This window comes from Falco cherrug, chromosome 6 (genome assembly GCF_023634085.1).
Source record: "Falco cherrug isolate bFalChe1 chromosome 6, bFalChe1.pri, whole genome shotgun sequence".
Classification (NCBI taxonomy): domain Eukaryota; kingdom Metazoa; phylum Chordata; class Aves; order Falconiformes; family Falconidae; genus Falco; species Falco cherrug.
In genome coordinates this window covers 66454626-66482101 of record NC_073702.1, presented here as the reverse complement: position 1 = coordinate 66482101, position 27476 = coordinate 66454626, and the positions used below count along the sequence as shown (strand labels likewise).

The window sequence follows — 27476 nt, the reverse complement described above, 5'->3', positions numbered from 1 at the left end:
AGTGCATACCTGGCTCAGCCCAACACAGTAAAAAACTAGACAACTAGCGAAAGAATTTTGAAAGGAGCAGTGGGCTTGAGCTGGCTTCAGCCCACATGTCTTCCCAGCACCTGGGGACACCCAGCATTGTGTCACTGAGTGTATCAGAGAGACCAGCAACAGGAATTACATTGGTATTGTGACTGAACTGTGTATTGAAATTCCTGTATTTTGCAAAGCCTAACTTTGTTTGTGGTAAACATTTGTTAAATGTTTGTGGGTTTAGTATACTTTGTAGCACCCTGCTAAATCAGAAATTGAATGTAACATCAAATGTCTTCAGATAAACAAATTTGGTATTAAACTTTACAAGCTCCACATGTGGAATATCTAATAGAACCAGGTCAGAGACTATTGGACTCTGACAAATTATCATCTAGAGTAGAAAAGAATATAAAGGTGTATTAACATTCTGTGTATGAACAGAATTAGAAAACCTAAACCCTCATCTTTACTATGGAAAAACTCAATAAAAAGGGACATCCTTTACACCAAATTCTAATATTAGACATCAACTCTCAAAAAAAAAAAAAAAATCACATACACAAAACCAAAAAACACTATAAGCAGAGATAAGGCCAAAAAATACTCTGGAGGAAAAGAGGATTTGAGGATTCAGCTTTCAAAAACTACATAGGTAACATGACACAACCACCCAGTAAAAAATCAGGACTGCAAGGCAAGGCGAGTGCAAATGAAAGGCGTGCGGGGGAGCCAAGAGAAAACTGAGTCAGAACCAAACTGAAATATCTTTATCGCTATATGGGAACAGAGTTAAAATAGGATCTCTTACTCTTTGGTTTTATCACCAGGCAAAATGAACAGTGTGTTTATTTTCTAAACCATGCTTCACAATTGCTGCGACAGGGCTGACTGGTTAAAAACTGCAACACCCATTTTGTTCTCTATCATCTTGAAAGATTTAATACTGGAAACACTTTTCCTAGCTGACATAGAAGTTTAATACAAAAATCTAACAGTATTCTCACAGTTACTAAACAATTAAATTATCCTTCCTAACTTGTACAAAGCAAATATGCACTGAACTGAGACATGTTTTGACTTTTGTTACATATCTAAACACATTTTTCCTGGCTGCTTAAGTCATCCCTGCTATTACCTTAAAGGTTTCCTTCCCCATAATATCAAGTTCCCATTTTTTATAGACAAAAAAAGAAACTTACGCTGCATAGGCCTTAGCAATCCTCATGAACATAACTTCATCTCCTCCTTTATCTGGGTGGTATTTGAGCGATAGTGCACGGTACTGCTTCCTAATTTCCGATATACTTGCTCCCTTAAAAAGAAAATTTCTGAGTTTATTAATAAATTCTTAAATCAAATCCATTATTCTATATCTATATTCTAAACACGTTGTGAGATATTTCTCCGAATCATTCACTGAAGAATTATACTCTAATATATGATCATGAAACTACATATGTATTTCATGGAAACATCATTTTATTATTTTTCTAATAACATTTTTATAAACATTATATTTTTAAATCAAGTCAGAAGTCACAGTCTAACCAAAAGATATGAAGGTGACTGGGTTGGGTTTTTTTCCTGGATTACTTTGTTCATCCATCTATAGGAAAAAAAAAATAAGGTCTTCTTATCTGTTTCACAAATCTTATCTTTTCCTAAACATATGCATGAATACAAGGAATTCTCACTTGCAATATACTTCTATTTAAGTAAGAGTTCATAGATCAGGTATGATGGTTCACTTGTAGCTTGTAGGCAGAAATAAATCTGTCAGTCACCAGGAACAGTGGATTACCCTGCCACTTAAGAATACCTTTGACTAGAATTATCGTACCCATGAATTATTTCAAACTTCTTGAACAAAGGGAATACATTACCTCTACCTGAGAAAGAGACTGATTTTTATTCCACTACAGCACTTCATAGTAAATGCAGACAAAGTTTTTCTAGTACACTGTTAAGTTTCACAGAACCATTACCACTGGACTTTCCAACATTTTGTGACAGAGGCCTGGCATGCTGACCTTAACTGTGTAACAAACACAAAGAAGTTATTTAAAGATGATGGTACTGTTTCAATAAATTTAAACCAGAAATTAAACTAACCTGAGGCTTCATTTGCTGTTACTTTATCTGTCTTTATACAATGTGTCTATCATTTTCCAACACTATTTTTCAACAGCATGCCTGCCTCATTTAATGCATAGGATGAATTTACTCCATAATAAATTAGACTTCAAGCAAAAACAGCCATTTCAGATGAAGATCAATCTTGAAGTGATCTATTTTCACACCCATCCCTTCATCCCCCTTGTAACATCTCTGACTAATTCAGCTTGTCCTTAGGACAACATACTCCATTCCTTTATCAACAGATGAAGAATGTCGGATGAGTAGCAGAAGCTAGAAAGTATGTGTGGAGGGGGGTGAGAGGGAAATTAGGTTGCTGGAGAGGAGATGGGTCTTCACGGCTCACATGAGTGCTGCCCATAAAAAGAAAAGATCCCCATTTTTTCTCTCTCTGCCACAGAGGGTGCATTGATCCCCAATAAGCTGATGACAAACTTTCTATTTATCATTAATTGCTTATTCCTCATTTTCAAAAGCCAGGCTACAGAGATTAGGCCTGACTTACACAAACACTTAGTACCCTAGGATAGTTGGTATCAGTCAGCGCTTTGCGTGAAACACAAAGCTCCCCTGTATTAACTACTTGCACAAAAAGAATTAAGGCCCCAGTTGTCTGTCTTTATTATTTTGAAATTATTTTTTAACTAATTATTTTTTAAAAATAAATATTATCTGTACTTTGTTTTGAACTTCATCTTTATGCCTTGGATCACACCTCTGAAATGGCAGTAAGGATACTTAATAAATCAGTAGTAACATCAAAGTGCCTTATGTATTAGTGAATTTAAGTGATGGGCTCCAAAAAAAAGCTATTCTGTTGACGCAGAAGGCTTGGACACAACTTATACAACCAATGTGATCAAGTTAGTGCCGCTTTATTAAGGGATACACAGTAGTTTATACTCTACAGGTGCTATTAATAGACCCACACCAATTTATACCCCCAGCTAAAAATACAGCTGCTACACAGGCTTTGTTATGTAAAAGGCGAGAGGTTAAAACTACTCGTTCACATGCTTCCACCTCCCTTATGATTGGTCCCGGTGTGGTGCCCACACGCTGCTCCCCCCTTGTGCAGGCATCCTGGTTTTTCTCATCTTTCTGTCCAACTCTCTTATCTCTCTGTGAATACACAGTTTCTTTGTCTCCCTTGGCCTTGCATATGACCTTCACAACACCTGCAGCTTGTTAGAGCTGCAGCCTGTTATTACAACGAAGTTATTTGGTCTGGATTGCTCATAATATGCCCGTTTTCTTCCAGCCACTCCACACTATTCTATGTTCAAAATAAAGTGCTGATACTATATATAAAATAAAGGTGCATGTACATTATCTGGACTTTGTGTTGTGATTCTCCTTTGCAGAAAAAAGCCTCTTGTTGTAAGTTGATATGCTAACATAAGATAAAAAAATTATCTTGGCCACAGTCTGAATGCAAGGAAGCAAATGAATTATTGTGTACCAAGTCTTTCAAGTGTTTGCACCTGCGACTTCTTTTCTTTTAGTTTGGATTTTTGTTTTTTGAACAGCAACAATTCCATTATCTTGCAACACTTCCAACATCTGTATCACTTCAACATCAGCAGGGCTGGAAACAATGCTAAAGGTTCCACTTTGATGGTAACAGAAGAAAGCTGTTAACTTTCATGTAGTCTGAACTACAAGTTTTCCAAGGGGATTGAGCAGACATCATCTGATAGCACAGAAATACGTAAAACAAACACAATCTGAAACATTGGACTACTTCAAGCCCTACTTCAACTTATCTATCTTCACACCCATCTCTTCTTCCTCCTTGTAACATCTCTGGCTTTAATTCAGCTTATCTTTGTGACATATATGCTCCATCCCTCTATCAGTTCTTGAAGCATTTCAGTATTGGTTTCTTTGAGTGCTTATACAAGTTTTCATTAATAAACATTAAGTTACAATTCACTACATACATACTTTTTTCCTCTCAGAGTTGTTACTCATAGAAATTTGCCAAAGATGACAAAAGACAATCCTCTGATGACCTAATCCCTAGCCTGATTTGTTTAAACAAAGTTAACCCAGATATATGAACATTTAAACTGCACGGTTACAACAGATACCATTCAGTATAAAAATTTAGCCTGCTCCTGTGCATCAGTGAGAGAACACAAGTCAGCAATTAAGCATTAACAGAGGAACTGAGCAGAGGTTGAATTTAAACAACTTTCCTCCACACATGACAGGCAGATCTCGTTCTACCTGTCTGGCTAGAAATAGGCTAGACTCATCTGCTACAATGGCTTTCCTAGGGTAGTAAAGCAGTACTAGTGATGCCTATTTTTATGCTGACAAGCCACATCACTAATGGCAGCAGATATGTTTGTTAATGTTCATATACATATTAAGCTCTCCCACACTATCAAAATATGTCAGGTTTAATCAAAACAAGTACATTCAAAGTTCCTCCATATTCTTGTGCTGAGATGTTTCCACAGTGTACTACTTCAGACTGGAGAGTAAAACATACCTCAGACTTCAGAACTGAAAAGATGACTCTACTGTTATTCAGAAGAGGAGCTTTGTAACAGGAAATAATTAACATAAGCAGGATTTGCTCAAGGTATTGTGATTAAGAGACGAGTTTGATGAGGCTAAGTAAGAGTTTAGGGGATGTCCGAAGGTCTATGTGTCACCTTGGAATATATAACTTATGTTTATTTATATTGAAGGTCTGATTCAAAATGAAGTACTGCATCTGTTTTCTAGATAAACACTACATTGGTTTTTTTCCAATTTAATAAACCAATTGGCTGGTATCACTATTTAGAATTTGTTGTTTGCATTCACAGATACAACAGATTCAAGGTAACCTTTATTACATCAAAATGTGCATCACCAACACCCTTTAGTGAAATCTTTCATTTTAGAAGAGAAATACTCCTGTACAACTGTAAATCAAATTAATCTACACTCTTGTTTATACAGTTCATTCAGCAGCATCCCTAAAAATCACTATGGAGAAAGTTTTCACAGGGCAAAGCAGAATGACTTTTTTGTTTTCCTGTACCAAGCAAGGAAAACAACAGAACAAGATTCAAAACAGGAAAAAAAAAAACCAAAACCCACCTCACTATATTAAGTCAGTCATTAGAATTTTGAAGGAGTTAGATATGAAAGTTACAAATTAGTACAGATATAGGCAAAGAATATCTAACAACTGACTTTGCAATATGCAGCAGCAACTTTCAGGTGCCAAAAAAAGAACAAAAACACATTCACTAAAGTTAAGTGATTTTGTTTAAAAAAAGAAAGTCTTAAATCTGACCTCTAGGCACAGAATATAGTTATACTAGTAGACTCATGAAAGATGCTATTACTTACAGGATCCAAATGTAAAACCTCATAAGGGTTGTATTCTTGATACTCTCGGTCTGTTTTGGAAACTTTGTATGCAAGAAACAAAAATAATGCCCAGCCAGCAAGGAGGACTATTTTCCTGTTTGGAAGAAAGAATTTTTTTAATGGATAAATCCACTAGCTCTAGTATAATTCTACAAGTAACATAAGAAGCCATTTGATACCAGTCTTCAAGCAACAATATTAAAATAACGAGAAATATTAAAGAGATTCTGAAGCAGGTATTCCAGTTATAATACCACTTTTGACACAGATGAGACAGCTGCTCTGACTTCTATTTATCTTCTCGCCTTTTTTTATCATAATAACAGCAAGCTACTATCAACGAAGACTTTTTCCATTCTTTAACTGTCTGTCTGCAGCAGGTATACAATAGTATTTCCTATTTTTAAAGGATGACTTTAACCTGATCCTAGACCAAGTAATGTTAAAAAAACAACAAGCTGGAACAGATGCTAACAGACAGCAAACCATTTTGAGGGTGGGAGTAATAAATAAAGAACTAAAGGATATAAACCATCACTTTGAACATACAAATTATTACTCATATCTGAATGTATGTTTACATATTAAATATTTAAAATCAAAAGACATCACTAGCATCACTAATTTCAATGAGGGAAGATTCGTTTTTTGAACATATAAATGCATTGTTTACTTATTTATTAGTGCTCAGGTTCACTGGTTTTATTTAACAGATATTTTCTAAAGGACAAACAGCATCCATCTTGATTTCAATCCCTACTAGATAATAATGATTAAAATGTTAATTATTCAAATACAGCAGATCGCAAATGTCTCTTCTGTGACACAAAAGCCATTATCATATAACTAATTCCAGCTGCTTTGTTTACAAAAAAATAATGTATTTTTATAAAAATAAAAATTTAGGAATTGCTTTAATGGAAAGTCACGCATGTGAAACATACTTACTTTACCGTAGGAATTATGTTTTGTTGTGGCTTTAACAGTCGCAAACGATACCACAAGCATCTTCCATACACATTTCTTATATTCTTTAATCGAATTTGCTCTATGAAAGAGAAAGATTGTGATTAACAATTTGACAAAAAGCAGAACGACAAACATGCTCACTTCATCCCAGAATGGATGCAAGGTCAGTTGGAGGACTAACAAAAGGTCCAGCAATACTGGAGGAAACAATAGGGTTTATCCATTTAAGTGACACTGTACATCCATAAACACAAGAAGTTGGTCAGATTATTCTCCACTACCTAAAAGGAATCCATTCTATTTTCCACATGTCACATAGCAATCATCACCTGAACACAGCCTTTGCCTGGCTAATGTGAACCTGTAAATTTTACTTCTGCCATTTTATATACAACTTCAACAAGTCTCCCGTTTCAGTATGTCAGCTACGGTGTGCAGGAAAAACAACCAAAAACCACCCAACCCACAGGCAAAGCAGTGTCTGTATACAACTAAAGAATACAGCCAGAGCAACAGCTGCTCCCTCAACTGAAAACACGATGCATTTTTCTCCCCTTTACAACAACTGTTTTGTTAGTGCCTTCATTTAGGTTTTTTCCCATTGAAGGGGGAAAGGAAGGAAGAATAAGATAACAGCTATTTGAAAGTCATGTAGCTCAGTAATATGGGCTGATGGCAAGAAAGCATAAACATTAGTGACAAACTGGCCAACAAGTTTTCCTCCCACACCCTTTCAGGACAGGACGGGGCTGCAAGGAAATTGTATTTATACTGTCAACATCAGTATGACAAGGCATAGAAGCTCTGTCTGTTAAGATAGTTTTAATTGTATTTCAGAGTTAATCAAGACCAACTTAGTCTTGGTCAAATAAGTCTTTTATTCTCAGAAAAGTATGGTGGAAAGCAAATAGATCGTACAGAATCTCTGTAAGCACCAGAATTGTATGTTATAAAGTGACTTCAGTCCTGTTTATCTTTTAAGTAACTTGTCTATGCATAGACTACACACTCTGACCTGTAGCGCTTCTGTATTGGTTTTCCATGGCAAGGTTTTGGTAGCAGGGGGCTGCAGGGGTGGCTCCTGTGAGAAGCTGCTAGAAGCTTCCCCCATGTATGACAGGGCCAATGACAGCTGGCTCTGAGATGGACCCACCGCTGGCCGAGGCCGAGCCCATCAGCAGCAGTCATAGCACCTCTGGGATGGTGTATTTAAGAAGGGGAGGGGGAAAACCTGTGCAACAGCAACTGCAGCCAGAGCGAGGGGTGAGAATGTGTGAGAGAAACAACCCAGCAGACACTGAGGTCAGTGAAGGAGGAGGCACCAGAGCAGAGATGCCCCTGCAGCCTGTGGTGAAGCCCACGGTGAGGCAGGCTGGGCCCCTGCAGCCCCTGGAGGGTAACGCTGGAGCAGATACCCACCTGCAGCCTGTGGAGGACCCCAGAGCAGGTGGATGCCCCAAGGAGGCTGTGACCCTGCAGGAAGCCTGTGCTGGAGCAGGCTTCTGGCAGGAGCTGTGGGGAGAGAGGAGCCCAGGCTGGAGCAGGTTTGCTGGCAGGAGCTGTGACTCCGCAAGGGACCCACGCTGGAGCAGTGTGTGCCTGAAGGACAGCACCCTGTGGAAGGGACCCACGCTGGAGCAGTGTGTGCCTGAAGGACAGCACCCTGTGGAAGGGACCCACGCTGGAGCAGTGTGTGCCTGAAGGACAGCACCCTGTGGAAGGGACCCACGCTGGAGCAGTGTGTGAAGAACTGCAGCCCATGGGAAGGACTCACATTGGAGCAGTTCATGGAGAACTGTCTCCTGTGGGACAGACCCCACACTGAGTAGGGGCAGAGTGTGAGGAGCCTCCCCCTGAGGGGGAAGTAGCAGCAAAGACAAGGTATGAGGGACTAACTGCAACCCCCGTTCCCCATCCCCCTGTGCCACGTGGGGGGAGGAGGCAGAGAATCCAGGAGTGAAGCTGAGCCTGGGAAGAAGGTGTGTTAAGATTTGGGTTTATTTCTCATTATCCTACTCTTACTTGAATGATAATAAATTAAACTAATTTCCCCAAGTCAAGTCTGTTTTGCCCATGCCGGTAACTGGCAAGTGACCTATCCCCCTGTCCTTGCCTCACCCCAGGAGCCTTTCGTTGTATTTTCTCTCCCCTGTCCAGTTTGAGGAGGGGAGTAATAGAATGGCTCTGGTGGGCACCTGGCATCCAGCCAGGGTCAACCCACAACTTCTGAAGTCTGGAGGTCACTATACTTACCTTATCTGCAAAAGAATAAGACCACTTGGCCCTTTTCAGACTAAAGCTGAAAGAATTAAAGAGAAAAAACTTCATCCTGTCTCAATGCATTTAGATATTGCTGGTAAACAAAGTGACTAAATTTGCCAATTTAAAAGACAACTGTGAATTATCTAAATGGAGGAATATATTAACAACTTTGATCCCAAGCACGTCAGTCACATCCTAAAAAATCTTACATCTCAACTTTGTAGTTATAACAATCTGATGCCCTCATCTTAACTAAAACAGCAGTTATGATACACAGAAATGTTTTTCTTTGGCAGTTTTCGAAAAGGTGGTTGTGGAAGACAGTGATGACCTCTGTTTAGTTATTCTGATAGGATATGGTGCTTGGTGATCTACTTGAATTTCTAAGCATGCATGCAGTTCAGGTGAAACATCCAGAACTTCAATTTGCAGTCACCAAACTATCTGAGGCTAGAGAAAACGTGACCATAAATGCCAATACTGCACACCAGATCAACCACAAGTTGAGATGTAACCACAGAACCATATTTTAAACCCTGGCTGATTTGGCTGGAGTGGAACAGAGATGACACCTGGCCACCCACAAACTAGTAAAGTAGACAAATATTAAAGCTTGCAGATACAAGGTACCAGAACAGGAAAAAGTGTATCAGCTTATTCTGAACTACCTAATTCTACAAAGTATATCCTCCCCAAAACTCAAAATAATATTAATCAGCTTGATGAGATTCCTTGAGAAAATTACATTAGTAGTCCCACCACCCCCAAAGAAGGAGAGAGTGAGTATAAAGGATTGAATTATCCTCCCTTGCATCCTATCCAACTCTTGCAAGGCTTCAAAATAAGCTTCCAAATCTGTCTTGCAGTTTTGTGCAACAGATAAGCCACACACATACTTTGCAGTTCTCCTGATCTACAAAGATTGTTCACATACTTAAGTACTAAACATGAAGCATTCTAAACAAAAAAGATGCAACTAATATTTGGTTAAGCAACTGCCCACTTATTTTCACTTGTGTAAGGCTTTAAAAAGCACTACGAAGAAAACATTTAATGACAATGAAAACAGGGCTAAAATGCAACACTGACTCCCTACCGGCAGAATGCAAATTAATTTGGCATTTTCCCTTCACAATCTTTTTTTTCTTTCAAGACAAAAATTGTGGGAGATCTCTATTGGTTCAGAACTGGATCCACACAACTAGAAGTGAGCTAACTGATATTTAAAATTAAACTACTATTTTTAATGCAGAACTAAGAGACATTACCAGCACATAAAATTGGCATTTCAAAAAAAGCTGATGGCATTAAAAACTAGACAGACAATTAAGTAATGAGGACTAAAAAGCTCTGCTACAGAAACAGAGGGGAAAACGTTCTGGGGGTTTTAGTTGCCTGTCTGTTGACCGTTTATAAGCCATAGCATGATGCCTGATATTTGAACAAACCAGGCATCAATTTGAACAAACAAGCCTCATAGAAGACCCATGTGCTTATATTAAGCATCAATCACTCATTCCAAATATTGTTGATAAATTCAGTTATGCAGTACTGAAGCAAGATGAACTGCTCAGTTCAACCACACTGATCCAGATCAGCTACCTGATCCAACTTGTATCACAGCCCCACAGACATTTCTGCAGCACAACCAAGGGGCAGTGCTGTTTGGTTAACTATCTTAACTGACTACGCTGCCTGCAGAAAGAAGTACCTAAAACCAACATGAAAACAGATTACCAGTGCTCTTTGGACAAACAGAAGATGACCAGGAGAACTTCGTTTACTTAATCCTGTAAAACTAAGCCTAACAGGATATGACTCCTTTTAGTGTTTTTGCTAGGAAGTTTTTATCAAGCTGCTGTGCCTCTATTTAAAAATCTGTGCCACTCTGTCTGAGACACAAAACCCCAGTTCTCAAACCTGCCTACTGTCCAGCCTGGCAAGTACCAGATGACTATCTCCTTTCCCCTCTCTGCATCCTCCCTGCAAGAATATGCTAACACCCTTCACCTTACCATGCCAAAAATCTTCCAGAAGGCCCTGAGGGGAAGGCACCCCTGGAGAAAAGAAACATAGTTGTGCAAGGTAAACTAAAAAGTTGGCATATGGTCAAAAAAAACTGACCATGGGGAAAAACGAGGCTAGAAACTAAAAGTGGTTTCTAATAACCAGAGACCTGAGGTTTCGCAACAGACTTCCAGTAACAGCTGCAGGAGTCACATTTTGCGAACAGTGTGACAGCAGTACCAAGAAATAAAAAAGTAAACCTGGAGGCAAGTGGTGTGCGCAAAAATTACACCCTTTGGATAGGTAAACAGTACCACCTAAGTCAGTCAAAGAGTCCCTGGAAGAGCTATGCTGCACATGGGGACCTCTTCAGACAAATACCGAACTAAAACATGAAGCTAAGCAGCCATCACTTTTTTTTTTTTTTCTCCACACTCATCGGAACAACTCTGGATCAAATCTAATTACAGTTGATTAAACCATATCAAAGCAAAAGCACCTCATTAATTTCTTTACTATCTTGGGATGGCAATAGTCTCATTTGATTAACAACCCCAAAAGGAAACAGGGCACTAAGATGAATGATTGTTTATAGTTATCTGTCTGGAACATAAAGAGAGAATCAAATCCTTCCCAAATTGAGGCTAAAGTCCAGACTATTCAAATTATTCAGCGTTATCCTGAGGCACTTCCTCTGTCACATGTCATCATTAACGCATATTAACTTGTGGAATTCAAAAACGGGCAGCTACTTGGGAGAAAGGCGGAATATAGACAGCATCACTCCCAGCTTAGGCAGAAAGCCACTGGCAAAACATCACCCTGAGTAAGAAAGCTGTATTCCTGCTGTATCCAGGAAAAACAGGCTTCCTGTTTATTTACAGACAATGTATGTAATTGCACAAAAAAAAAAATTATCTTGTTAGGAAGACATTGGTTGCATGGGGGAAAAGGGGGGGGGAAGACTAGCAAGAGCCAGAATACCAGATAATTACTGTGCTTAACAAAAGCAGCAATGTATTCCTAATGAGCAAGTTGTGGATAAATCATGTACTTTTTTCCTTTGCCTTCCTCTCCCAAGGAGTTTCCTTTCACACAAGTGCATTGCCATGTCACAGAACTGGCACACGGTCCCTGCAGTATCTTGCAGACCTCAAGCACACAGGAGTAAACACATTACAATGCTGCTAAGGGTAAAGCTTTGCAGTGAAATCGGAACTGTACCTTCTTTGCACTTCAGCTCTGGCATCCTTGCTTTGTCAGAGAAAGAGGTTCTGAAAAGCAGGTAGCAGGCAAGAGTTCTCTGTTTCTTCTCACTCCAGATTGTGGTTCCCCATTAAAGCATAACAGCACTTCAGACACTGTCCTTTGATACGGGATTACAGGGAGACAAGGGGCAGGGTCGGAATGCTTTTCTTCTAGCCAAGAGCTTCTCATTTAATGGGTAAAACCCTTAAAGTTTTTAAAATAGGTATTAAAGAGTCTTGAAAAGCAGAGGCGTCATGCATCCCTTGGCTTTAGAATTAACCTCTCCAACAATATTCCACCCATCAAGGTATCGCTAAAGCACCCCTCTCACAAGAGGACTGTAGACTGCCAGTTCATTTCTGTAAATCATCCGGGGAAGTCCCATGCTTTCTCCATTTCCTCCCAAACTGTTCTAGATTCATCCAAAGTTCTTGACATTCACAAGCAATTTTTCATCAGTACAACACTCACTTTCAGAGGGTTCACATGTGCCTGTTACAGTATCATAACAAATGTATGTGAACATCCAGCCAAAGCTAAATCTTAATATGCTCTTCAAGCTCTCAAATAGAACAATTACTAGTACAAAAGGAAGGCTGAGCATCATCTCTTTCAATTATTCACAAAGAGTTACTCAGGTCCTCCAGTGATACTAGTAGGTAATTTAGCTTTTAGACAAATGAAAATAAAATCAAGACCCTAGCATAACCAAGCTATTAATAACTAAATGGGAAAAAAGTTTACTTGTACAGTAATCTGCTTACTACTTTTGGATTAAAATAAAGTGATTAGTAAGTATTTTAGACTTGTGCTTCCTTAAAGGTAGCTGTCCATTTGGCTATACACCTTAACTAGAGAATGACTACAGATCACTGACTGATATGTAAGTCCGAGATACAGTCAACTTTATGTTGAATCCAAAGAGGTATGCAACATTTGAACAACAAGCTCAATGCAATTATAAAAAAAAAAAAAAAAGAGAGAGAGAAAAAGATACCATCTTCGATCCTTCTTTCTTTTATTTGGTGACTAAAGGTTTTCTTCCCTTGTATTCCAGGTGACAATACAGGTATCAGTAGAGAATGCTTAAGGAAACACTAAATTGACTTCTATTTGTCAGAACTTATATATGCCTTTTGAATATCTTGGTCTTTAGAGAGAGTGATTTCAGGATAAGCAAGCTGCTTGTTCTGGGTGGGCAACCAGACCACACAGTTCTTGGGCATCACAAAACAGTGGAACACTTGAAGTCGGGAGAGACCTCTGGAGATTATCTAATTGAACCCTGCTGCTCAGAGGAAGGTCAACAGAGCAGGTTGCTCAGGGCTCTGGCTGTAGGCCTTTGAATATCTTCAAGGACAGAGACCCCACAGTCTTTCTGACCAACCTGTTCTAGTGTTTGATCACCCTCACAGGGCAAAAATTTTATCTCATGTATGTCTCAACATTTGTTCATTCACCCATCACATGATGGGTGAGGAACACAGGACACACACGAGAGTAGGAAGCCAACCACAGGCTGGACTTGCTGCTTCCATAGGTGACATACAGGCTGTGGCCTACAACTCAGCTGAAGGTTGGTTTTGACATTCACCCATAGCCACACCTTACTGACACACACCCTGCCTTTCTGTGCTTCTCCCCTGACCTCTCATCATAAGAATACGAAGTCTCTGGCATCTAATATAAATATTGTCTTCAAAAACCAAGACCTTTACAAAATGCAGCAACTGCACATTGTTTTACCATGCTCTGATCACCACCTCTGCACCAGCAGCGAAGACGAACAGACACGGTTCTATCAGCACATGAGGAACACCAAGGACGCTGGCCATGGGGGCACTGCCAGGCAGCTCAGGAAGACAAGCACTTCTATCATCAGAAGAATCTGTGATACACATGCTGGCACGACTTCACAAAACATGTTAAAAAAATAGTACCACAGAAAGAACAAACTACTTCTGTGGGCAATGACAAAGGCACCAGATGACTACGCCAAGAAACCAAAAGAAAGATTTGGGCTACAAGTCATTTTGGGGTGAACATCACGAAGCAATATAAATACAACAGCACTGCACAAGATTTGTTTCATTTTTAGTAACCTCTGTAGGGTAACCTAACCTAGTTGTTGCTGCAGAAATTACTTCTGCCCTACTCCTTCCTGACAGTGAAGCAGAAGTGGTCTTCACTGTTCTACTATTAGAAGTGCTTATTTATTATTTTTTTCTGAAGAAACAGGAGCATCTATTTTATCCTTAGGAATGCTTGACAAATGATCCCTACCTAGACCTAAGCTTTTTGTTTCAAGTTCTAGAGGCTCCCGTAAGTACTCCCAAAAGAAAACCTAAGGAAGGTTATTTTTCCTTCGTAACAAGATTACACATTTATTGGAGATGGGCAACTCTGGAAGAAAGTGAAGGGAAAGAAGTACACTTGAAATTATATAGAGGAGGAAAGTTTTAATCACCAGAACCCTGTTTCAGCTGCAACAAACACAGGTCAGTTTTAGGATGAAATAGCACAAAATAAGATAATGGCATCAGTACTCTTATGTAAAGCACATAGTTTAAAGAGATCACACAGACAATTTTTAAAACAACAAAAAAACTAGTTAGTTAGTTCCAGAATAAATGGAATACACCAGTTTTCCAATGTTCTGCCTCAAACAGTAAGAAAGAACAGAAGCATGTCCTAGCCTCTTGCATCCCTTCTGCCTTAAGGCTACTAAGAAAAGTAAAGGCAGCAAGTCTAAGATACAGCTCCAGTGGACTCTCAGAAAAAGATATTTGAGGAAGCGTGTATGAAACATTCTTCCCACCAGATGGAGACAATTCACCCAAAGGAGAACGCTGCTTGGCTTCAAAAGAAAAGGACTTCTTTCAGCATGGAATACTGCATGACTGAGTTCTGCAGCCTAGGAAATGCAGAGATCTCTTCACAGACAAGACTTCCACAAAACATAACTGCAGCATGTCATCCTCTCTCTACCCCTTGTCTTGGAAACTTGTACCTTTGGAACATTTCAAGAGATGCAAGTAATACACACAGCATGCAAGGCTTAAGTAAAGATTTTGATCCAAGGGTACTGCTGCTCTAAGCATTAAACCTATTCTGTTAAACCTGAGGGTAACAGGCTCAGCTGGCACCCTGCTCTTGAGAGTTTCTGATTCTGCTGGTTTTCACTCAGAGTTCTACAGTTTTAATCCTCTAAATTGCACACTAGGTTCCTGTTTTCTCTCAACAACTATGTATATGTATATGCAATGTATACACACACATATGCAAAAGCTGAAGTCTTGGACTTTTTCCTACTTCAACAATCACAGAAATTAAACAATGGTATGAACAATTTATTTGCTGAGATCTTGAACTGGGGCTCTCTAAACAAATTTACTTTTTTAATCACATAACCATTTCTCCGGTGATTAATACAAGTATAAAAATGCTACTCTACTGCCTTACTAGATCATTTTTGCTTAACTATTGATATTTTCCTTGATAATTATTGTAAAATAGACTCCAAATGGATCTAGTACAGTTTCCTGGAATAATTTAAAAATCACAGGATTAGGAAAAAAACCTACACTTACTTTCAAGAGATGCCACTGACAAACACTGTTAACGAAGTTTTAAAGCAGTAATACATCTTCCCCAGTAACTAAGAGGCAACACACAAACTCACAAAGTCAGCAACATCTCTGAATCTTTCAAACCTACTCAAAAATATAATAGAATTGACTTCTAGTGTAAAACCCCAAATTATGAGGCATAAAGTCAATTAAATTGACTTAAAAGTATTCTAAAATGCAGTTGCTTAAACCCAAAAGGCTTCAAGTAACACCAGTGTTCCAGTTAAAATTATTTAAAAAAAAAAACCAAACTGGAAAGTATGTTTCAGGACTTTGAGCTGACCATACCAGTGAAGAATTAAATAATCTGAACAGATGCTTTCTAATCTTAATTTCTATTGTTGTAAGAATTGTACTCACTACCCCGAGTTTATCCATAAGGAGGTTTAAGCTAGCCTCTTCACTAAAATGTTTATAGCTGAATCTGATGCTGACCCTCGTTGTTTTCTAAAAGATTTTTTTCTGCCTAATAAATATTCATAGAAATAATTAAAAAATATGTTTTAATACATTGTCAACTACTAAAATTCCAAGCAGCTCATAAACCACAGAAAGTCCTGGAAAAGACCTCAATAGCAAGCCTGCTTCTTTTCTAGAGTATGTTTTACAGCAACTAGATTAAGTGTAAAAGGGCAAGTAACCTATTTTTTCATTCACACTGTTCCACACCTATTTGCTGACCAAAAGATAGCATTTGTTACTAAAAACTTTAATAAATAGTAATAGAAGATGATTCAACATCTTGAAAGTTAACTTCTTTTCAGAGTTTACTTACTTGGACTTGCTGTTTATAGCCAGCCTCACTGGTCTCAGGGCAGTTCCGCATCACATTATTCCTACTCAAGCCTATTCCAAACCTTCTCCTTCCTATTAGTATACAGTCTCATTTGTGCTGACAAAATCCTGAATTATCAAATTTATAGTAGGGCTATGCCCACAGGTACATCAGCAAAACTTCAACGGCATCTGAGAGGAATCAGAAAACTATCCATTTTAATATGGCATGACACCCATGAGTCAGAAGTTAACAATTCTAGATGAAATCAACAACACTGGGCTCTAAGACTTCCACATCTTTAATTAATAGCTTGATTTTATCGATTTGGTGTGGGGAAGAAATGAGTAAACATTCAATCCAAAACAAATGTAGACAAAAGTCACTTAGCATACCACCAATCACTGAAAATGCCTCTATTCAGTATTGTTCTGATGCACACCTCAAATAAACTATAATAAAGGACAGAATTAGTGGACATAGGGATAAGTACCATACATCCATTTATCATCAGTGGTGCTTTTGTAAAGGCAAAGTCCTCTAAACAAAGTAAACATGGAAGAAGACATCCTACAGATACAGTCTATGGTTTCCAAAAAGCTTTTGAAAGGTTCCTCTTAGAAGTCTTTCAGGGCAACTATCTATTGCAAAAGTAAGTATGTGACTGCAAGGCCGAATGAATGGCCAATTCCTGCAGCAGAAGGAAACTGACAATTCTGCAGGAATCCATGCTGGAACTACAATATATTTCACTACTAAGTAACCTGGGTGAAGGTGTGAGCAGTAAAATAAAGCTTCTGGATGGTATTAACTTATTCCGGGTAACAAGGGCAAGGGTATCCTAAAGAATTGTAGAGATCAAGCAAGTGGACTACAGAACGGCACATGGAATTCAGGGCATAAAAACAAAGAGCAATGGGGACTACCCTAATTTTAGATATATATAAAGGATGAGCTTGGTGCTGATCATTACCTCGCAGGAATGCTATCTTGGTGTTGTGAGAAACTGTTCTATGAAAACCTCAGCTAAATACTTATTAGTTATAAGGAGCAAAGCACATATTTAGAGCATTCCTGTGAGGAAGAGAACATTATTTCACCACATAAGCTTAAGGTATGTACAACCTTGAGTATGATGCACAGTCCTAGTCCCCACCTCTTAAAGAGCGGCAACTAGAAAACATTCAATTAAGGTGAACATGGGCCACTGAACATAAGAAAAGATTTATGTCCAAAATATAAGCTACAAATCTTTCAGCTCGGAGAAAGAAAAGTGCGAGGAGAGATAACAGAAGGCTGTAAAAAAACCTTAAGTGACAGCCAGGACAGACAGGACTGAAAGTTTACTGGCCTCTTCCAGTACAGCAAATAAGGATCATCAAATAAAATCAGAAGCAGATGCAAAACAAAGATAATTATTTGCAGCCACAGGATGGTATAGATGCTATGCTAAAATAGAGTCATTGAACTAAAAACCATTGGAAACTGGGAGAATATGCAAAGGAAACACTATTTATGCTTGTCATGTTATTCTCTCCTTAAGGCATACACTTTTTAGTATCATGTAAAGACGACATCTGACCTGACCCAGTATATCCACTCTTGTTTCTAAAAATAAAAAAAATAAAAAATCTGAAACATTATTAGTAAGCCTTTCTAGAAGTCACAATGCCAGCAAGTATCCTAGTCTCAAACAGCTCAACTAGCCAACCAAGATAAAGACATCTTTTGAGTCTAAAATGCATCACCTCCCGCAGACATTTAGAATGCTTGTAAGTAATTTTCTGTAAAAGGGAAATATTACGCAAAAATTTGAAAACACTTCTTCAATCTTCTCAATTGTACACTTACTTAAGAACTGGCACAGACAAAAACCTTTTTGCTCATAAAAGAAATGAAGAAACTATTTTGGGCTTCTCCCTACTCTTTGTATGGTCCAGCCAGCACGACCTCCCTCACCACAAAATGAGAGGCATGTTTGTGTCAGGTCCTGGCTAACAGCTGAGGAAAAGGACTACAAATCCCTCAGTGGGAGAAGGCAGCAGTGCAGGACGAAAGCACACAGCCGCAGCCTCGCCTAGGTTTGCCCAAGCTGCTGTAGATCTGCACCTTTCTTGACAGGCATGAATTTGAACAAAAACAACACAAAAAAACCCACTTCAAAACCCTCACTTTGGAATCGCTGTCAACCCCATTTCCTCATCATTTACCCTGCTCTCTCAAATTCGTGCTCCTTCTGCAAGAATGGTTTATCTGCTCATGAAACCAACTGAACCATCGTACTTTACCCTTGAATACCTCAGGTTAAATAGCACTAACCTGAATTCTCTGACACACAGCCTGTACATCCTGATAGTTCCATGTCATCTACACGAATAGTCAAGAAATCCTTGCAGCAAGTAGAAAAAGAACAATGAGGTATATAATAAAACTTCTACAACACCAGTTCTCATGAGCTTCCATAAGAAAGGCTGACTTTTAAAAAAAAATACAACAGCTTTATTTTCATGTCTATGTAATGAGAGATAAAGTTCTTCTAATAGCTTGATCTTTATCTTGCATATTCTGAAAAAAGCTTTTCAGAATTAAGTGTTCTGGACAGTCTTGAAGCTACTCAGCTAACCTCTAACACAGGGTTATTAATTTTATTTTACTGCTAGGAGACTACAATGCTTAGAATAAGATTGCAATACTTCAAAACAATTCCATGAAAAGACATGCTTTTTTTCCAAATAACAGAGCAGTTTAGATTACTCTGTCCAAATACTTTGTTTCAAAAAGTATTTTTAGAGATAATTGCTAGGCATTACTAATGACATCTCATGATGTTTGCCCTTTTTTCAAATGTTTCTGCAAAAAATCCTACTGCTTCAAAACAGCAATATAGTAAAAAAATTAACAAAATAGTATGAATATTACCATTATAATCTATTCTCCCTTTTAAGAGTTACCTAATAAGCTGTATTTTTCCGAACTTGAAATGGTTTAAGGTAACCATAGTACACTCAATCTCTCAATACCTAAAAAAATTTCAATTTATATGAAATAACAGTTCCTAAATGCTTAACTGAGTTTCATTAACTCTCCTCCCACTTCCTGACACCATGCTCCAAGGTTGTATTAACAGGAAAGGATAAAAGCACACACATACAGGCACAAAACACTTTATAATCACAGGTATCAAGTTTTCACACCCATGCTTGTCCACCGCATTAGCATTAGCAATGAGCTTAGCATCCTGTGTTTTTGTCCTGTCCTTTTATCCCATCCTCTACCAGCATCCTGTACTTTTAGTCTGTACTACCAAACGCCAAAATGCTGTGAAATACTTTTCAGGTAAGTTAATGAGATTTCAGTGAACTGTGAGAAGGACAGTAGTCACAGTTAACCCCCTACAACCAACCTTACCTCACCAGCGGATTAGAGGCAGCACAGAAGAATTTTACCCCAAAGCAGGATCAGCAGTATTAGGTAGTTCTGAGATGCCCTTCCTCTCCCCCAGCTGCTGTAAGGTGCAAGTGCTCATTACTCCATTACAGATAAAACAGAAGAAATGCTGCCCGCATTCTCTGCATTGGTTTGAGTCACATCCAAATTGCAGACTCACTGTTTGTCCTTAACAAGCAAAAAACTTCATAGCCTCAGTTCCTCTACTTCTATCTTAAAGCAGGGGATTAACATGGATCTCTGAAGACAGCCTGAAGATCTACAGATGAAAAATGCACCAAAAACCTACAGAGAAACCTTCATATTTACATTACTATATAGTGATATCCAGTATAGTGGGCAGATATACAGAGAAGTATGGTTCCTAATACAGTAAACCTTCAAAGAAGGACTTTCTCAGGACTTCTTTTCAAGGTTTTGAATATGGCTGCCAACTACTACCCATTTACCTGCAAAAAAAACCCTGTTTCCAAGTAGTAATACAGTAAAAAGTAACAAAATATTAAGTATCACCATTATTTCTATTCTCCCTTTTAACAGTCACCCAGTAAGCTGTATTTCTTAAGTATTTCTGTACTTCGCCCAGCCCCAACACAAAAAAGCTGGACTAGAGCAGGGGTTCTCAAACCGCCTATGCTTCTTCCGAGAGGCATGGTATCTTTGAAGATTATTAACGAACAACCTCCTTTAACCAGAACTTTTAAAGGTGAGGTTTTAGGGCTTTTTTAACCAGCCCAGTGTTCTTCCAGAAAACTTTAGCTACATCTTAGAAACATTTGAAGGCAGAGGGTGCAGGGGTAAAATGTTAGTGAGCAACAGGACAACATATAGCTGGGGACTGACCAAAAAGAAAAAAGCGCCACAGAAACACCCCACATACTTTATATTGATTTATATCACAATGAAAAGAAATTGAACAGCTTTTAGCCGTTTCTTATCAATAATTTTTCCTAGATTCAAAAGTGCAGCAGGTTATCTTCCCCCTCTCCCATTCCTACAGTAGGTTCTTCTGGTCTTGTACCTCAAGAAGATCTATGTTCCAAGCAGAACAGCTCCTACAGCCTCTTTTCTCTCAAAGAAGAAACCGCAAGAGAAAACTTTCATTAGCATTATCCCTGCATTCACAGCTATTATTCTTTGAGGTTTTTATCCAGTTTTCAACATCTTTTGTTCAAGTTACTGTAGAAGACTCAGGATAGAGACTTTTGTTCTTTCCAACAGCTTTGTAACACGTTATGAATGCCCAGTGCTCTAAAACAGGGTATTTTTTTTAATGTAGACCTAAATCAACTAAAAAAAAAAAAAAATAAGACAAACTTTCACAGATACATGTGCAGATCACAGTCTATGACCACCTGTTTCAGCACAGCTTGATAATTATGTGTCCTAATTCAGCAACACAGGTCTGAGCCAAAAAGTACACAAAGTTCAGCAAACGCATTAGCATTTTGCAACAACTGGCACATTACCCAACTCAATTCATTCACCTCTTGCTCTCCTTTTAGATGCTGATGTTTAATCTACACAAGCCGACAGGTAAGTCCAACAACACGAAGATACTCTGATGGGCGCTTATCCATGCCTAATTGCTGAGAAAAAAACCCCACGTTTTCTTCAACTCTCACAATTAACTTGTTGAAAAACAACGTTAAAATTCCTATTGCAGAAAATACTTTTTAGTTAAGAAGTGAATCTGCACCAGAATAACTTTTTAGCAACAGCATTTTTTGTTCCAAATTGGGAATAGTCCTTGTAATAGTTTCTCTCATAGTAATTACGCTAAAGTTATACCAATATTCACCCAAAAGAGAGATAATCCACAAAAAGTATGAACTGGTTTTTAGGGGCTTTCTTTTTTTTTTTTACTAATAAAACACATATACACATAAATATGTTTTAAAGATACAAGTCAAGGATAAACAACATAGAAGTTTAACCACCACCTAGAAGAACCAGCCTTCTCCCCTCCCAGCTCACAGTCACATCCTGCACCATCCAAGACATCACGGAGTCCTACCCAGAAACCAATACACTTTAAAAGACAAAAAAAACAAAAAATTCCTTTTAGCTCAATGTTCCAGTCCCTCACACTGCTCAGGTGCTCTATTTGACACAAGGGAGAGAGAGAGAAATAAAAGACTTACCCTGTTAGAGAACTGTTACCTTGAAGTAGTTATGAAACTGCAGCCCAAGACACAAAGCTGAACAATTAACCTTTTACAAGAGCCTTATGAGCTCTACAATGAACACTGAGGAGATAAAGTCATTGGGACAAATCCGTTCTACAAAGTCAATTACTTGCTTGTTTGGTTTATCAAAGCTGAGGTAATGAAATTATAGGACAGTTCACGGTGGTGACTACCACACCACAGCAAAACCCTCCCAAATATAAGTATCGATCCCTACTGCAGACTGCAGCAATGCTTCATACAGACTCTCAGAATGCCTGGAGAAAGCAGATTTAGATACCCAGAAAATAAATAGCTCAAATTTTACTCAAAGCTTGAGAGAGACAAGTCAAATCATGCTATTCTTCAAGACAGTAGTATTGAAAAGGCCTTTCAAAAGTTCATTTTAAAATTAACTAAGAGCAAAATCCTAACGGCTTGCTAAAAAACTATCCTGTTAAAAATCTGACACGAGGTAACGCATTGTGAGTTTTCTCATAGTAGTAAAGCAGTACAGATATATTCTTACCTTCCAATCTTCACTATGGCAAAAATATATGCTGATTTATGGGGGTTTTCTCCTTTTAATTTACTTTACGGTCATTTACTACAAAGCTACAGAACAAATCCCAAAATGTTATGAACCATTAGCATCTTTGGTGCTAAACCTTACTTGAAGAAAGCTGTGAGTGTTTTGCACTCTTATTTGTCTCTCCTTTTTTTCTCCTCTGTCTCGTGCTCTTTGCTGTATCAAGTACCAGCAATCCATGGCAGTGCATTTGTAGAAGGAAAGAGCAAGCACCAAGGGCTCAGCCTCCCTCTCTAACTCTTGCTTCAGCCTAGCTCTAGCACTCTTGCAAATCTATGTGGCTGAAGGTCATCTTCCAAACTAGTTTTTACAAAAAAAAAAGGCACCTGCTCTATGTCTTTTGAGTGCTCTGTTTTGCATTGCAAAAGGGTCTTGAGGGGAGGAGGCCAAGCATATGATTTGCTTCAAAAGTTCACTCTGATCTGGTCTTCTCACTCCTGGCAGGCTCTGCTGCAGCAGGAGCTGAAACAGCTAGCTAGTCCACCCGGGCCTTACCAGGTCTGCTCGGGGCCACAAAGGCACCTCTGCACTGGGTTCTCTAGCACAGGTAGGACAAAACACAATTCCAGAATGAAAACGTTAGTTGGTCCTACACAGAGAGAACAAGAGGTCTTGACAGAGCTTATTCAGTTCGGCCCAGTACTGTGCCCCACTGGTTGGAAAACCTGCTCTAAATTACCATCAAAATAATCACCTCATACCAACATTCAGATATTCCTGCTTATTACAACAATAAAAAGTTAGCAGTGCTGGAGGATTCCTGTTCTCAAGACATAGCCTTCTCTTAGTTTCTGAAATGACACGTGGTTTTGGTCTGGTTTGGGTTTTTTCGGTTGTTTCATTTTTAAAAAAAAACTCATGAATTATTCTGAAAACACGAACTCATGGCTAAACAATTGCTACTTTGCATCAGCACAAGGTTGAACTTTTTCCTGAAATCTGGTTCAAATGGTGGAACAGGTATGGTTAAATACATACAAAGCTGTGAGAAAACTATGATAGGATTTCGCTGGAAATGCATCACATGAGCTGTACGCTTAAAGAACTAGAACACCACAATGAAGCAAAAGAGCACTCCGGTAGTCCCAAACATGACTAGCACAACACCTCAACTCTTCATTTAAAAAGAGACTGCAGACCAGAACTCACACAGGAGACTGCAGGCATGCTATTAAATGTATGCTAAACCCTGGACTATACTCACATTTTAAAATCCATTAAGACAATTACAAGGCAGAAATCATTCTTTCATTTCCATCCATTGCCATGCCTGGTTCTTTTCACTTACTTGACTTGTTTTTGTACCAACAGTACAATAAAATTTTACCTTGTGTTTTGGAAAGTATGATTTGATACAGCTTTGTAAGAGTCCAGCACCAGTTGCAGAACAATATGCAGCAGGCCCTCCATGTACTCAGCAATGCTGGCAAGAGGGAAAGATACTAGTAAAGTTTAACGGCAGCCCAAGTTGGAAACAGAGTACAATCCATAGCCATATTCCAAAGTCAGGTTCACATTTTCTGCCATTCTGGAAAGATATATGAAGATCAAATATAAAGCTAGTAAAGTGTTTCCAAGTTTGACACCAGTTCTACAGCTTTTCCTGCTTCTGTCAGCCCTCTGAAACCAAGCTTAACAGCACTGAGCATCACTGCTGGCCATACCGTTCTGCACGGCATCTCTAAGTCACACGTTTCCCCCAAGAAGCTGCTGCTAAGAACTACAGAGGAACTAAAACATTATTCAAGAGAATAATTTTCTCCCTCGCTGCCTCCCACCCTTCACCAGAACAAAAATAAAACAAAACCACTGAGGTTACAGAAGTAAAGTTTTCTCCAAAACTATCTTCTCTCTCTGATCTCCTGCTCCTTAAGAACAACCCAACCATTACAAAATGTCTTCAATAACAGTAACGTCTCCCTTCTGCAACAGTCAGGACTCAGAAAGATAAGGCAGAGAAACCTTTCTCTGCAACAGAAAGAACTAACTCCTCAGCCATACAACAGGTAGTACCTGGAGGGCAGAGATCAATCCTCCAAAGAGGTTCTCTAGCCAGTACCCTGTCAGAAGCTGCAGGCATGACTGTCAGCAACCACGACTGTAAACAGCTATGATTTAGCACCAAAACAGCATTTCTTCTATCATTTTTTTTCTACTTACGCCTTACTATAGAAGGTACAGGAATAAGATCTCATTGTTAATTATTTATTTTACACATAAAACTAAGAGAAAGAGAGCCACGCAATTTAAAATGGCACACAAAAACCACGAAATAACCACCAGATATCAGACATAAAAAGATGCAGTGAACGTAAGGGATTCCTCTCAGATTGCAAAGCACAGGCGTTCTTAAAAGGTCAGTAGTTTCAGCGATGGGAATCGGCATGAAGCACCCCTGTTCCACTGGGTGGTTTAACACCCTGCCTTTAAACACAGTTTCTACAGCTTTTTTCACCTCCCAACTGCAGTTAAAAACGTGTTCTTGTGCAGCCTGCGTACCAAAATGCCTTCTCCTTCCAAGAACAGAGGGATACGCGAAAGACAAAGAGGGAAATGACTGTGGAAATAAATTTTTTAAGTATTCAGGGAAACTTTCTAACGTTGCTGGGGGCTGCAAAGCATCACCCCGAAGGGGCACCTGGCGCTTCGGACAGCCAACCCTGACTTCCAATGGGAAAAATTACAGCCCCACTCTCACACTCGCTGCGACCTCACAGCGCACAAAAGCTGAGCCCGGTAACTTTTCCTCTTTGGCCTCCACTCCACAGTTTATGCTCTTCCCACGGTGAAGATTTAGGTCACCCGCCCCGCAACCCCCCGGGAAGGAAAGAGAACACCCAACAAACCAAAACAAAGCACCAGACCCCAGCGCAGCAATGACTCTGCAGGCGCAGGGGCGCGGAGCCGAGCGCGCCTTCGGGAGGGGGCTGGGCTGAGCCTCCCCCCGGCTGCCCCCGGGCACCGCTAAATGGCTGACAGCGGCGGCAGCGCCGGCCCGCGCCCCCCAGCACGGCACCCCCCGGGGCCGCGCTCCCCGCAGGGCCGGCCGGGCGCCCCAGGCGGGGCGGGGCGGAGCGGCGCCACCGCGGGCCCGGCCCGGCGGGAGGCACGGTACGGCCCGGTACGGCCCGGCCCGGCCCGGTCCCGCTCCGCCGCGGCGCGGGGGCGCGCGCGGGCGGGGGGCGCGCGCCGCCGGCAGGGGGGGAGCGGGGGGAGGGGAAGGGAGGGGACGCCCACGGCAGCAGGCGGCGGCGCAGGCCGAGCGCGGGGCAGGGCCGCTCACCGGCGTGCTGGTCCCGCGGCCACAGGTAGTAGGTGGCGGGGATGACGATGAGCCCCACGAAGCTGGTGAGGAAGTAGAAGAACGTGTTGCCGCTGTCGTCGTACTGGAACTGCTGCCCCGCCATGGCCGCGCCGCGCCGACCGCCCGTCCCCGCCGCTGGCGTCCCCGCCGGCGGCCCGCTCGCACCGTCCCGGCTCGCGCGGGGCCGAGCCAACCGCTCCGGGATCCCGCGAGAACGGGCGCTCCCCCCGCCCCCTCCCGGCCGCCGCCGCCGCGGAAGGAGACGTGTCACTGTGCAGCCACCATAGCCATTGTAGCGTCACGGGCGGCGCGCGCGCGCTCCCGCCCACACCCCCACCCGGCCGCTGATTGGCTCGCCGGAAGCCCCGCCCCTCGCCTTCTGCCGCGCCGGGAGAGCCGCCTCGGGAGAGGCCGGCGGGGGCGGCCTAGTCCCCGGCCCCGGCGCCGGCCCCGGCCCCGTCCGGAGGGGCATCGTGACCCCACCCAGCCCTCGCAGGCGGGTGGCCGAAGCCGGTGGCCTGCCCGCAGCGGGATGTTGACCTCCGCCTTGCTCCCGGGCCGCCGCCTCTTCCCCGCAAGATGGCGCCCCTGCCCCGAGGTGGCGGCCTGACTGGCCGCTGCCCGTTCCCTACCCTCAGCCCCGCGCGATGCGGGTGTCCCCGGGGACCGCGGGGGCGCTGAGGCCGGGCAGGGGCGCGAGTGGCGGCCGCGGTGCGCGGAAGTGCTGCGGGGTCAGCGCTGGGCTTAGCCCAAGTGCGATCGAAGCTGGGCCGGTCTGCGGGTGCGGGCGTGGGGCGGGGAGGAGACGGGAGCTGGGGAGGCTGCAGGAATAGGGCCCGGGAAGAGAGGAGGGCGGTGAGGGTAGAAGCCACGAAGCATTTAGGGAGTAAGGGACCGACAGGCACACTGTTCGTAAGATGGGTAAGAACTTGGGTAAGAAGACATACGAAGTCCTCAGGATTTGGAGGGTGGACCATGTGAGGGCAGACGTTTAAAATGCGTCTAATTCTGAACTTACTTGCAGGAATGGTCATACTGTACAAGAGGATGTGACCCTAAAGGTGTGAAATCAAAAGGCTGTGTTGGTGTTCATCACACCGGTAGTGGCAGGCTACCTGTTTGAAGTAAAAAAGGTTGCTTATCATGCCTATCCATGAGAATATGCCAGTCGCTACAGCTTCATGGTCCAGTGCACAGCCACTCCGAAACGTGATCCCATCGATACCTCACAGTTTCAGTACCTGTAAGTTCAGAGTATGGGAAAACGTGACACAGAGTTGGTGTTGACATCACATGCAAAAGAAGCATTAGGCATACACCTTAGTGGGAAAGAAGTGCTGTTCCAACACTAAAGAAGACTGATACAGGAAGTGGAGAGAAAGGTAATAACACCACAACCAGCAAGTGGTACCATATACCCTGGTGCCATGATAATCCATAGTAATCCATAGATGGAAGAAATCTATTTTTTCAGAGGAAGGATTTTGTATTAATTAAATGGGCTTTTTTTAAAGATTTAATTTTTTTCATTGATACTCTTTGT

General features: G+C 41.0%; 1 protein-coding gene across 1 annotated transcript in view; it reads right to left on the bottom strand.

The window, feature by feature from the left end:
• SEC63 (SEC63 homolog, protein translocation regulator) overlaps positions 1–26215 on the bottom strand; it is a 63746-nt gene extending 37531 nt beyond the window's left edge. The window contains exons 1-4 of the mRNA XM_055713750.1: positions 25913–26215; positions 6484–6583; positions 5515–5629; positions 1224–1336 (exon numbers count right to left, since the gene is read on the bottom strand). Of these exons, the coding sequence (XP_055569725.1) occupies positions 1224–1336; positions 5515–5629; positions 6484–6583; positions 25913–26036 (452 nt within the window). The 5' untranslated portion in view covers positions 26037–26215. The remainder of the gene's footprint in view (positions 1–1223; positions 1337–5514; positions 5630–6483; positions 6584–25912) is intronic.
• Positions 26216–27476: the final 1261 nt, after the last annotated feature.